Genomic DNA, 13,223 nt, shown 5'->3' with positions numbered 1-13,223 from the left:
ATTCACTCCACGTGATATCAAGAAACAGCTGGATAGGCAAAGGCAATGGGCCCTGATAACATTCCGGCAACAGTACTGAAGACCTGTGCTCCAGTCTACCCGACAATGTGGAAAATTGCCCAGATATGTCATGCACACAAAATGCAGGACAGATCCAACACGGCCAATTACCGCCCAGTCAGTCTACTCTCCATCATCAGTAAAGTGATGGAAGGGGTCATCAACAGTGCTATCAAGCAGCATCTTCTCAGCAATAACCTGCTCAATGATTCCCATTTTGGGTTCCACCAGGGTCACTCCTCCTGATCTCATTGCAGCCTTGGTTCAAACATGGACAAAAGAGCTGAATCCCTTGACATCAATGGATATGAGAGGGCAAACACTCTGCTGGTTAGACTCATACCTGGCACAAAGGAAGATGGCTGTGGTTGTGGAGGGTCAGGCATCTCAGCTCCAGGACATCTCTGCAGGAATCCCTCAGGGTAGTGTCCTAGGCCCAACAATCTTCAGCTGCTTCATCAATGACCTTCCCTTGGTCATAAGTGGGGATGTTCGCCAATTATTATACAGTGTTCAGCACCATTCGCAACTCCTCAGATACTGAAGCTCAAATGCAACAAGATCTGGACAATGTCCAGGCTTGAGCCGACAAGTGGCAAGTAACATTCACGCCATACAAATGCCAGACAATGACCATCACCAATAAGAGACAATCGAACCAATGCCCCTTGACATTCAACAGTATTACCATCACTGAATTTCCCCACTGTCAACATCCTCAGGGTTACCATTGATCAGAAACTCAACTGGACTCACCATAAACAACAGTGGCTACAAAAGCAGGTCAGAGATGAGGGAGACTGCAGCAAGTAACTCACCTGACACCACAAAGTCTATTCACGATCTACAAGGCACAGGAGTATGATGGAATACTCCCCACTTGCCTGGATGGATGCAGCTCCAACAACACTCCAGGAGCTTGACACCATCCAGGACAAAGCAACCCACTTGATTGGCACCACAACCACAAATATTCAATCCCTCCACCACCAGCACTCAGTAGCAGCAGTGTGTACTATCTAAAAGGTGCCCTGCAGAAATTCACCAAAGATGTTCAGACAGCAGCTTCCAAACTCACGACCACTTCCATCGATAAGGACAAGGGCAGTAGTTACTTGGGAACACCACCACCTGCAAGTTCCCCTCCAAGCCACTCACCACACGGACTTGGAGATATACCACCGTTCCTTCATAGTCGTTGGATCAAAATCCTGGAATTCCATCTCCACCGGCATTGTGGGTCAACCCAAAGCAAGTGGACTGCAGCGATTCAAGAAGGCAGCTCACCAACACCTTCTCAAGGGCAAGTAGGGATGGGCTATCAAATACTGGCCAGGCAGTGATGCCCAAGTCCCACAGATGAATAAAAAAACTTTGCATTTCAAAATGACAGTGGGTACCCCGACCAGTTGTGCACGATAATTTTTTTTTTCAAGAGCATCTGCTATGTGCTTCAGTTATCACTGGACATTTGCTAAACTCTGGAGTTCCTTCCTTTAAATGTGCCTACTTCTTAAAAACAGCCCTTAAAAAATAAACCTCCCAAAAAAGCTGTTACCCACCTGCACCAATCCTTCGTTCATTAGTCAGACAGCTCCTGTGGACTGGTACAATAGCTTACCCACTATCTTAGCAAAAATTGCAAATGATACAGTATTTCCTCAGGCTGTTCCAATACTGCACCCACTCTTCATCACCATCCCCATCTTTCCCTCTCATCAACTGCTTCAACATTATTCCTCAAGGAACCGTAAACTGTGGGACAGGACAAATGACAGAAAAAAACCACAGTGTCCTGGGGAGATCAGTGCCTGGTGTTTTGGACACCTAGTGGTGGGCGCTACTACCTTCAGTTTGGAGCAAGGGGTCCTGTGTGGAGCTGGAACTCAGCTGAGTCCCTGACTGGGCCTGGCCTGAACTTCTGGTTAAAAATCATAGAACAGGTCACAGCACAGAAAGTAGCCATTCAGCCCAAAGCATTTTTGTTTTCCAAAATGATATAATCTTCTCGAGGCTGAATCTCCATCCTCCCGGCAACAGGAGCAGTTTCACCTTATCTCCAATGTCCAGACCATTCATGATTTTGAACATCTCTGTCAAACCTCCTTCCAACTTTCCATTCTACAAGGAGAGCAGTCATGACTTCTCCAAACCATCCATGTTACAAGTCTGTGCAACCAGGATGGTGATGGGAATGGGGTGATCTGCTGAGCATGAAGAACATGCATGCATAGAGACATTCAGAGTCGAGGCAGAAGAGAAAAAGACAGACAGCATTCCTGACAGGACATGTCCCAGATTACGAGTCCATTAAGTACAGCATAGTCCAGCATAAAAACAGACATTTGTGAACCTATATTCTACACTCTCTCTGCAGCCTTCATGTTGTTCCTGGAGAATTGTATCCAAGTCTCTAGCTGGGGTCTAACCAGCGTCTTCTCCGAGTTCACCATCACCTTCACGAACCCCATTAATAAGGTTTGTGAGAAGATTTGTAACTCGGGTGCTCGTTGATGTGGTTCTGTTCTGTACAATCACTATAAATGCTGGAGGAAAGATCACAGAAGCGCTTCCCAGGAGGCTCCCGAGCACTGAGGATGTCACCTAGACAGGGGACGAACAGGACCACAACCCCATTAATAAATGTGAGGGCACCCACCCGCACTAATCCTTCTCTCACGTGTCAGACTGCGCTCCTGTGGAGGGATAAAACATCAAGCTGGCACACAGCCCACCCAATACTGCACGGCCCCTCTCCCCACCGCCAAAACCACCAACCTTCCTTCTCACCCACTGCCTCAACATCATTCCTCAGGGAGTACTCTTAGTCACTGCTCTCTCCGCCCATCTTCAATCCTTCATGACTCACCGCTGACTTGCAGCGTTTCTGATTTCAGGAGGTCCCACCACCTGCAGTGACTGGCCCCTTCAATGACAGGCCGCTCAGGTGCTGCCTGACCTGCTGTGCTTTTCCAGCACCACTCTCTCATCTGGACTCTGCTGTAATGACACGTACATATAACACCCGGATCATTGTCGCTCCTGAAACTTTCCCTCCCTCCCTTGACTCGCCCTGATTTAAAGCCCCTTACCGTTCTGCTGGCAACAGGGGGGAGGGGAAGGTGAGACCAGCATCTGCCTCCCTCTCCAGCGCATAACCGGAAGTGGCCGTCTCCAGGGTGAGGGGTCACGGGGGGGTGAGAGGTGTCAGTTTCCGGTCTGTCGGCCCGTTGTTTTCCTCCCCCCTTTGACTGTCCCGGTGTGAAGGCCGGAAGTGGCCGTCTCCAGGGTGAGGGGTCACGGGGTGAGAAGTGTCAGTTTCCGGTCTGTCGGCCCGTTGTCTCTCTCCCCCCTTTGACTGTCCCGGTGTGAAGGCCGGAAGTGGCCGTCTCCAGGGTGAGGGGTCACGGGGGGGGGGGGAGGTGAGAGGTGTCAGTTTCCGGTCTGTCGGCCCGTTGTTCCTCCCCCTTTGACTGTCCCGGTGTGAGGGCCCCGAGGCCAGAACCGGGCCCGGGTCCTGCAGGTGGAGAAGGAGGCACCTCCCGATCCCCTCCCCCGGCTGATGCTGCGGCCGGCGGCGGGGGCTCCGGCTCCTCCCTGCATCCCCGAGGAGGAGGAGGAGGAGAGGCCGGCCGCCGATGTGAGGGAGCCCGGGGGACGGGGGGGGAAGCGGCAGCGGAGAGCCGAGGCCCAGGCCCAGGCCCAGGCGGGGAGCCGCTCCTCCTCCTCCTCCTCCTCCTCGCCCCCTCAGCCGCTGGGCGCCAAGCGGCGGTATCGGGGCTGCTCCAACCCGGCAGAGGGTGACGGAGAGGCCGAGGCCGCGGCTAACGACCCCGGACCCGGGCCGGGCCCCGCGATGGCCGAGCAGCGGCCGCCCCACTCGCGCAAAACCAACTCCTCGCCGGCGCTGCTCGGGCACCCCAACGGTGTGAGCAGGGCGGCGACCCCCGGGGGCAGGCCGGCAGCCTCCAGGAAACTGCTGATCAAGAACTTCCGAGGTGGGTGCGAGCCGCCGGCGACACGTCCTCAGCTTATACCCCCCCGCCCCCCCCCCCCACCCCCCACACACACAGACCCACACCCCCTCTTCCCCCCCCCCCACACACCCCCTCTTTCTCCCCCCCCCCCCCCCCCCCGCACACACACACACACACACACACACCCCTCCCCCAAACCCCGGGATACTTCCTCCCCCCCCCCCCACACACACAGACCCACACCCCCTCTTCCCCCCCCCCCACACACCCCCTCTTTCTCCCCCCCCCCCCCCCCCGCACACACACACACACACACCCCTCCCCCAAACCCCGGGATACTTCCTCCCCCCCCCCCCACACACACAGACCCACACCCCCTCTTCCCCCCCCCCCCCACACACCCCCTCTTCCCCCCCCCACACACCCCCTCTTCCCCCCCCACACACCCCCTCTTCCCCCCCCCACACACCCCCTCTTCCCCCCCCCACCACACCCCCTCTTCCCCCCCCCCCCCACCACACCCCCTCTTCCCCCCCCCCCCACCACACCCCCTCTTCCCCCCCCCCACCACACCCCCTCTTCCCCCCCCCCCCACCACACCCCCTCTTCCCCCCCCCCCCACCACACCCCCTCTTCCCCCCCCCCACACCCCCTCTTCCCCCCCCCCCACACCCCCTCTTCCCCCCCCCACACACCCCCTCTTCCCCCCCCCCACACACCCCCCTTCACCCCCCCCCACACACCCCCTCTTCCCCCCCCCCACACACCCCCTCTTCCCCCCCCCACACACCCCCTCTTCCCCCCCCCCACACACCCCCTCTTCCCCCCCCCCACACACCCCCTCTTCCCCCCCCCCCCACACCCCCTCTTCCCCCCCCCCCCCACCCCCTCTTTCCCCCCCCACCCCCTCTTTCCCCCCCCACCCCCTCTTTCCCCCCCCACCCCCTCTTTCCCCCCCCACCCCCTCTTTCCCCCCCCACCCCCTCTTTCCCCCCCCACCCCCTCTTTCCCCCCCCACCCCCTCTTTCCCCCCCCCCACCCCCTCTTTCCCCCCCCACCCCCTCTTTCCCCCCCCACCCCCTCTTTCCCCCCCCCACCCCCTCTTTCCCCCCCCCACCCCCTCTTTCCCCCCCCCACCCCCTCTTTCCCCCCCCCACCCCCTCTTTCCCCCCCCCACCCCCTCTTTCCCCCCCCACCCCCTCTTTCCCCCCCCACCCCCTCTTTCCCCCCCCACCCCCTCTTCCCCCCCCCACCCCCTCTTCCCCCCCCCCACACCCCCTCTTCCCCCCCCCCCCACACCCCCTCTTCCCCCCCCCCCACACCCCCTCTTCCCCCCCCCCCACACCCCCTCTTCCCCCCCCCCCACACCCCCTCTTCCCCCCCCCCACACCCCCTCTTCCCCCCCCCCCCCACACCCCCTCTTCCCCCCCCCCACACCCCCTCTTCCCCCCCCCCACACCCCCTCTTCCCCCCCCCCCCCACACCCCCTCTTCCCCCCCCCCCCCCCACACCCCCTCTTCCCCCCCCCCCCCACACCCCCTCTTCCCCCCCCCCCACACCCCCTCTTCCCCCCCCCCCACACCCCCTCTTCCCCCCCCCACACCCCCTCTCCCCCCCCCCACACCCCCTCTCCCCCCCCCCACACCCCCTCTCCCCCCCCCCCCACACCCCCTCTCCCCCCCCCCACACCCCCTCTCCCCCCCCCCACACACCCCCTCTCCCCCCCCCCACACACCCCCTCTCCCCCCCCCCCCACACACCCCCTCTCCCCCCCCCACACACCCCCTCTCCCCCCCCCCACACACCCCCTCTCCCCCCCCCACACACCCCCTCTCCCCCCCCCCCACACACCCCCTCTCCCCCCCCCCACACACCCCCTCTCCCCCCCCCCACACACCCCCTCTCCCCCCCCCCACACACCCCCTCTCCCCCCCCCCCACACACCCCCTCTCCCCCCCCCCCACACACCCCCTCTCCCCCCCCCCCCCACACACCCCCTCTCCCCCCCCCCCCACACACCCCCTCTCCCCCCCCCCACACACCCCCTCTCCCCCCCCCCCCCACACACCCCCTCTCCCCCCCCCCCCACACACCCCCTCTCCCCCCCCCCCCCACACCCCCTCTCCCCCCCCCCCCCACACCCCCTCTCCCCCCCCCCCACACACCCCCTCTCCCCCCCCCCCCACACACCCCCTCTCCCCCCCCCCCACACACCCCCTCTCCCCCCCCCCCACACACCCCCTCTCCCCCCCCCCCACACACCCCCTCTTCCCCCCCCCCCACACACCCCCTCTTCCCCCCCCCACACACCCCCTCTTCTCCCCCCCCCCCCACACACCCCCTCTTCCCCCCCCCCCCACACCCCCTCTTCCCCCCCCCCCCACACACCCCCTCTTCCCCCCCCCCACACACCCCCTCTTTCCCCCCCCACACACCCTCTTTCTCCCCTCCCCCGCACACCACCTCCCTCCCCTCTGCACACCCCCTCTCCCCAATACGCTGTCCTTCAAACTGCATCTCTTCACCCTCTTTTTTTACTTCTTCCCCCCTCTGTGATTAACGAGCCTCCCACACCACCACCACCGTCTGTAATGTCTCCTCGCTGTTTACCAAACCACCAATGTTTGTGTCACCTGTGAGCTTCTCCGATCATATCTGCTTGGCCCTGGATCCCACAGGCTTTTTAGTTTCTTCACCTACCCACGTGAGACTTCATAGAATCTCTGCAGTGTGGACGCAGGAGTGTCCCACCCCTACCCTATCCTTGTAGCCCTGTATTTCCCTTGGCTAATCCACCTAACCTGAAATCGGAACACCCAGAGGAAACCCACAAAGACTCAGGGAGAATGCACAAACTTTGCCCAGACAGTCACCCAAAACTGTAATCGAACCCTGGTGCTGTGAGGCAGTAGTGCCAGCCACCATGCTGCTATTAGGACCACGAAAACAACATCAATCACACTACACTCATCTGTTTTACACGAGGCCCCCTTGACAAAGCCATGTTGACTGTCCTTGATTAATCCTTGCCTCTCAATGTGGAGCTACCATAGATGTTTGCCTCAGTCCTGACTCATTCTTGCCATCCTTCTTGAAAGTACCACATGAACTGTCTTCTGGCACCCCTATGTCTATAGACGATTTGAAAATTCATGTCAAGAGCCCCCAGTAATCTCCTCCCTTGCTTCCCACATAGTTCTGTCTAGTGGTGTCTGTATGGGAGGTTGCACTGTCAGTAGAGGGAGATGTGACAGGATAGCCAGTTTCTACCTTCGTCGTCACTTGCTTCTACATTTCAAAGATGTTTGTTAAAATTCTTGAGGTAGTCATAAATTTTATCAATTTACCCTGCATCTCTTCATCAGTTTGCTGTCAAATTTTATTTGATAATCTTTCACTGAAGTACTGCTAGATGTTTTATTCTCAAATAAATGCAAGTAGTTTCATTCTTTTTATTGTTTCCCCCAATTGTGTGACAAGATTTTTGTACCTGAGCTAACAGTTTCTGCAAATAACAAAATAATATTTAAAAAATGAACTTAACTAAAGCAAGAATGCATATGCATATTGACTTTTCCCCATTAGTCTGTTCCTTTCTTAGTACCCACTTCACCATATATTGTAGATACACTCCATGTTTATCCAGACCAGGAATGAAGGTACTTGCATGTGCCTTGCTTTTCACAACATCAGTACGTCCTAAAGTGATTCCAAGTCACTGAAAGTGCTCTTTGAAGTGTAGCTACTAGCGTAAATTAGTGATTTAATATTAGTAGTCCTTCCATTCTTAGGAATAGGAAAATTCTACAAGAGACCTGACCTCCTCCTTTAGTACCTTTGGGATGCATACCTTGTGGGTCACCTTACTTTTGGCCTTGCTAGCATTTTAAAATATGGCTAACATTGAGCCACTTATCTACAGAAGTAGCCCCTCTACACTTCCCCAAGAGACTCTGCACTTCCACATTCTCTTTTCCACCATATCCTTTGTTTTGGTCTACAATAGCAGGAGAAAGCCATTCATCACAGTCATGGTTGATCATCCAACTCAATAGCCTAATCCTGTTTTCTCCCCATAACCTTTGATCCCATTTGCCCCAAGTGCTAGATCTAGCCACCTCTTGAATACATTCAATGTTTTGGCATCAACTACTACCTATGGTAATGACTTCCACAGGCTCACCACTCTTTGGGTGAAGAAATGTTTCCTCATCTCTGTCCTAAATGGTCCACCGAACCCTCAGACTGTCACCCTTGATTCTGGACACATCCAATATCAGGAACATCCTCCCTGCATCTACCCTGTCTAGTCCAGTTAGAATTTTATAAGTCTCTGAGATCCCACCCCCTCACTCGTCTGAACTCCAGCGAAAATAATCCAAACCTAGTCAATCTCTTCTCATACATCGTCCCACTGACCTGGAATTAGCCTGATAAACTTTTGCTGCACTCCATCAAGAGTAAGAGCATCCTTCCTCAGAAAAGGAGATCAAAACTGCACACATTATTCTAGGTGTAGCCTCACTACGGCCATGCATAACTGCAATAACACATCCGTACTCAAAACCTCTCACAACGAAGGCCAACATACCATTTGCCTTCTTTACCACCTGCATACCAACCTTCAGTGATGGTGCTGGACACCCAGGCCCCACTGCATACTCCCCTCTTCCAATGTACAGCCATTCAGGTAGTAATCTGCCTCCTTGAAGTGAATAACCTCACATTAATCCAAATTATATTGCAACCACCATTGATTTGCCCACTCACCCAACCTGTCCAGATCACGCTGAAGGACTTCTACATCCCTGTCCCAGTTCACCTTCCCACCCAACTTGGTATCATCTGTAAACTTTCAGATGTTACGTTTTGTTCCTTCATCCAAATCATTAATATGTATTGTAAATTGCTGGGGTCCAAGCACTGATCCCTCTCGTACCTACTGTCTGCCAATTTGAAAAGGACCCATTAATTCCTACTCTTTGTTTCCTCTCTGCCAATCAGATTTCTATCCATCTGAGTACACTTTCCGCAATCCCATGTGCTTTAATCTTGCACAACAATGTCTTAAGTGGGCCTTCGTCAAACGCTTGCTGAAAGTCCAAATATATCACATCAACTGGCTCCCCCTTGTCAACTCTACTAGTTACATCTTCATAGAATTCCAACAAATTTGTCAGACATGATTTCCCCTTCATAAATCCATACTGCCTCTGTCTGATTCTGCCGCTGCTTTCTAAATGTTCTGCTATAAAATCCTTGATAATGGATTTGAGAATTGTCCCCACTACTGATGTTAGGCTAACTGGTCTATAATTCCCTGATTTCCCTTTTTGAATATTGAAGCTACCCGTCCAATCTGCAGGGCCTCTTCCAGAGTCTGCAGAATCCTGGAAGATGACCATCAGTCCATCCACTATTTCTAGAGCCATTTCCTTAAGTACTATGGGATATAGATTATCAGGGCCTGGGGATTTATTTGCCTTCAATCCCCTCAATTTTCTCAGCACTATTTCTTTACTAATATTGATCTCCCTCAGTTCTTCCCCCTCTCTAAATCCTGCATTCTCCAACATTTCTGGTATCTGATTTCTCTTTTGTGAAGGCAGAATCAAAGTATGTATTTAGTTGCTCAGCTATTTCTTTGTCCCCTATTATACGTTCCCCTGTTTCTGTATGGAGGGGACCAACATTTGTCTTCACTTATCTCTTTCTTTTTGTGTACCTGGAGACAGTCTTGATGTCTTAATGTAAGTTCCCTGGAAACTTACTTTCATACTGTATTTTCCCCTTCTTAATCCTTTCGTCCTTCTTGGAATTCTAAACGGCTCCAAATTCTCAGCTATTATTTTTCTTGGCCAATCTATATGTTTCTTCCTTTGGATCAGGCACTATCTCTAACTTCCTTTGTAATCCATGGTTTGGCCCTCTTACTCATTTTGCTTTTGTGCTGAACAGGAATAAACAGTTGTTGCCATTCAGATTAGAGTGGTGCTGGAAAAGCACAGCAGGTTAGGCAGCATCTGAGGAGCAGGAAAAATCGATGTTTCGGGCAGTACCCCCATGCATTCCTTGAATGTTTGTCACTACCTATCCATTGTCATCCCTTTAAGTAACTCTTCCCCAATCTACCAAGGCCAACTTCTCATATTCTCATAGTTTCCTTTATTAACATGCAGCATCCTAGTCTCGGAATCAACTATCTCACTCTATCTTGATTAAAAAAAATTTCTTATCATATGGTGGCTCTAAGGGGTCTTGCACAGCTAGATTGGCAATGATTCCTTTTACAGTTGGCTCCTCCATATATAGTTCAAGAAAGCCATCCTGTATACACTGCAGGAATTCCTCCTGCATGGCATTATGGCTAATTTGATTTGCCCAATATATGTGCAGATTAAAAACACTTGTGATCATCAATATTCTCTTATTACACACCTCTTTAATTTCCTGATCAATGCCATTTCCAGCATCACTGCCGTTTCGGCGTCTGTGTATGACACCCACGAATGCTTTTTGCCCCTTGGTATTTCTCAGCTCAACTGTAATATCCTTTGTCACAATTGTGTTAATTTTTTCTGCTCTTTAACCAGCAATGCTACTCCACCACCTTTTCTTTTTTTCCTGTCATAGAGTCATAGAGATGTACAGCATGGAAACCCACCCTTCGGTCCAACCCATCCATACTAACCAAATATCCCAACACAATCTACCCTGAGACACTCAGTTCCCATCCTTGGTCAGCCTGCAGCCAACTCCCCCTAATCCCAACTAGATTGTACCCCTGTACATCTAACTGCGCAATTAGTTCATCCATTTTATTTTGAATGCTTTTTGCATTTTGATACAGAACTTTTAAATTTGTTCCACTGGTAAATTTCCCTACTTTTTTTTCAAGTTCCCTTAATGCATAAAGCTATTTGCTTATTCTGTCCCTCATCTTTATTATCTGGTAACCATCCACCACATTACTAACCTGCACTCATACCTCCTTCTTTAATGTGAGTTTTCTAATTTCCTCTCTAACTGACCCCTCCTCCCACTCCCTGTTTAGGTTAAAGCCCTGTCTCCAACCCAAGTTATGTGATTCACATGGACTCTGGTCCCAGCATGATTCAGATGAAGACCAGCACGTTGGAACAGTTCCCTTCTTTCCCAGTACTGGTGCCAGTGTCCCATGAAGTTTAACCCATTTCTCCCACACTAATCTTTCAGCCATGCACTTGTCGTCTTAATCATATTGACCCTGTGCCAATTAGCTCATGGCTCAGGTAGTAATACATAGATTATTACCTTTTTTTAGTTCTGCTTTTTAATTTAGCTCCTAACTGTTCGTACTTCCTGAGCAGAACCTCTGTCTGAATCTTATCTACACTCGTACCTATGTGAATGATGACCTTTGGATTTTTACCCTCCCACTCCAAGTTCCTCTGCACCCCTGATGAGATATCCCAACCCGAGCACCAGGCAGGCAACACAACCTTCGGGACTCTCAATCCTGGTCACAGAGAACAGTGTCTATGCCTCTAACTGTCCTGTCCCCAATTACAATGACATTCTCCCACCCTCCCCACCTCCCTGCACAACAGTGTTGCAGTCAGTCGGCTCATCCTCCCTGCAATTCCCATTCCCGTTCACACAGGGAGCAACCCTGTTTAACAAGGGTTGTGGCTCTGGCAGCTCCTCCCCCTGGATTCCTCTCCCTGCCTCACTCACAATCACACCCTCCCATCCCTGACCACTGGCTGAATTGGAGTTAGTTAGTCTAAGGGGGTCTGACTGTGTCCTGAAACATAGCTCTCCCAACTCCCTGAAATGTAGCAATGTTCCAAGCTCAGACTCCAGCAAACAACATTTACTACAGACATAGGCACTGGGAACCACAGTGGGGTCACCAACTCCCACGTCATGCTGAAATAGCACATCACCTGTCCATCATCCTTATTTTATTTAATTAGAATATAGAACCTTACAGTGCAGTACAGGCCCTTCGGCCCTCGATGTTACGTCAACCTGTGAACCCGATCTGAAGCCCATCTAACCTACACTATTCCATTATCATCCAAAGGTTTATCCAATGCCAATTTAGCTACCCTTAAAGTTGGTGAGTCTACTACTGTTGCAGACAGGGCGTTCCACGTCCTTACTACTGAGTAAAGAAACTACCTCTGACATCTGTCCTATATCTATCACCCCTAAATTTAAAGCTCTGTCCCCTCGTGCTAGCCGTCACCATCCGAGGAAAAAGGCTGTCACTATCCACCCTGTCTAATCCTCTGATCATCTTGTATATCTCTATTAAGTTACCTCTCACCCTTATTCTCTCCAATGAAACAGCCTCAGGCTTTCCTCATAAGACCTTCCCTCCATACAGGCAACATCCTGGTAAATCTCCTCTGCACCCTTTCCAGTGCTTCCATGTCCTTCCTATAATGTGGTGACCAGAACTGTACACAATACTCCAGAGGTCACACCAGAGTTTTGTACAGCTGCAACGTGACCTCGTGGCTCTGAAACTCCATTCTTGTAAAATTGATGTACAGAGAGATCTGAGTGTTCAGGTCCATTATTCCCTGAAGATGGCAACGCAGGTCAATAGAGTGGTCAGGAAGGCATACGGCATGCTTTCCTTCATCGTACGGGGCATTGACTACAAGAGTTGGCAGGTCATGTGACAGTTGTTTAAAACCTTGGTTCGGTCACGTTTGGAATACTGTGTACAGTCCTACGTTGCCAAAAGGATGTGGATGCTTTGGAGAGGGTGCAGAGGACGTTCACCAGGATGTTGCCTGGTATGGAGGGTGCTAGCTATGAAGAGAGGTTGAGTAGATTAGGATTATTTTCATTAGAAAGACTGAGGTTGAGGGGAGACCTGATTGAGGTCTACAAAATCATGAAGGATATAGAAGCCTTTTCCCAGAGTGGGAGACTCAGTTACTAGGGGGTCACGAGTTCAAGGTGAGGGGGGGAAAGTTTAGGGGAGATATGCATGGAGTGTGGTGGGTGCCTGGAATGAACTGCCAGCAGAGGTGGTAGAGGCGGGCACGATGGCATCATTTAAGATGTATCTAGACAGGTACATGAATGGGCAGGGAGCAAAGAGATACAGACATTACAAAATAGGTGACAGGTTTAGATAGAGGATCTGGATGAGTCTTGGAGGGCTGAAGGGCCTGTTCCTGTCCT

At 52.6% G+C, this 13,223-nt stretch overlaps 2 protein-coding genes across 6 annotated transcripts in view; one reads left to right on the top strand and one right to left on the bottom strand.

Annotated features, from left to right (window-relative positions):
- pcid2 (PCI domain containing 2) overlaps positions 1 to 3,381 on the bottom strand; it is a 63,884-nt gene extending 60,503 nt beyond the window's left edge. The window contains exons 1-2 of one of the 5 annotated variants that reach the window (XM_072584734.1): positions 3,153 to 3,379; positions 1,623 to 1,657 (exon numbers count right to left, since the gene is read on the bottom strand). The gene's annotated coding sequence lies outside the window, so the exon portion shown is untranslated. Of the gene's footprint in view, positions 1 to 1,622; positions 1,658 to 2,929; positions 3,081 to 3,152 lie in introns of those variants that run through there. The other 4 variants (XM_072584736.1, XM_072584732.1, XM_072584737.1 and 1 more) reach the window with 4 other exon arrangements.
- A 93-nt stretch (positions 3,382 to 3,474) lies between these two features.
- The window catches only part of LOC140486086 (cullin-4A-like), a 60,309-nt gene continuing 50,560 nt past the window's right edge, over positions 3,475 to 13,223 (top strand). Inside the window, exon 1 of the mRNA XM_072584728.1 lies at positions 3,475 to 4,058. Within this exon, the coding sequence (XP_072440829.1) occupies positions 3,623 to 4,058 (436 nt within the window). The 5' untranslated portion in view covers positions 3,475 to 3,622. The remainder of the gene's footprint in view (positions 4,059 to 13,223) is intronic.

Source organism: Chiloscyllium punctatum, chromosome 15, assembly GCF_047496795.1.
Source record: "Chiloscyllium punctatum isolate Juve2018m chromosome 15, sChiPun1.3, whole genome shotgun sequence".
Lineage (NCBI taxonomy): Eukaryota > Metazoa > Chordata > Chondrichthyes > Orectolobiformes > Hemiscylliidae > Chiloscyllium > Chiloscyllium punctatum.
The sequence above is the reverse complement of the archived record's forward strand: the minus strand, read 5'-3'. Positions and strand labels throughout refer to the sequence as shown.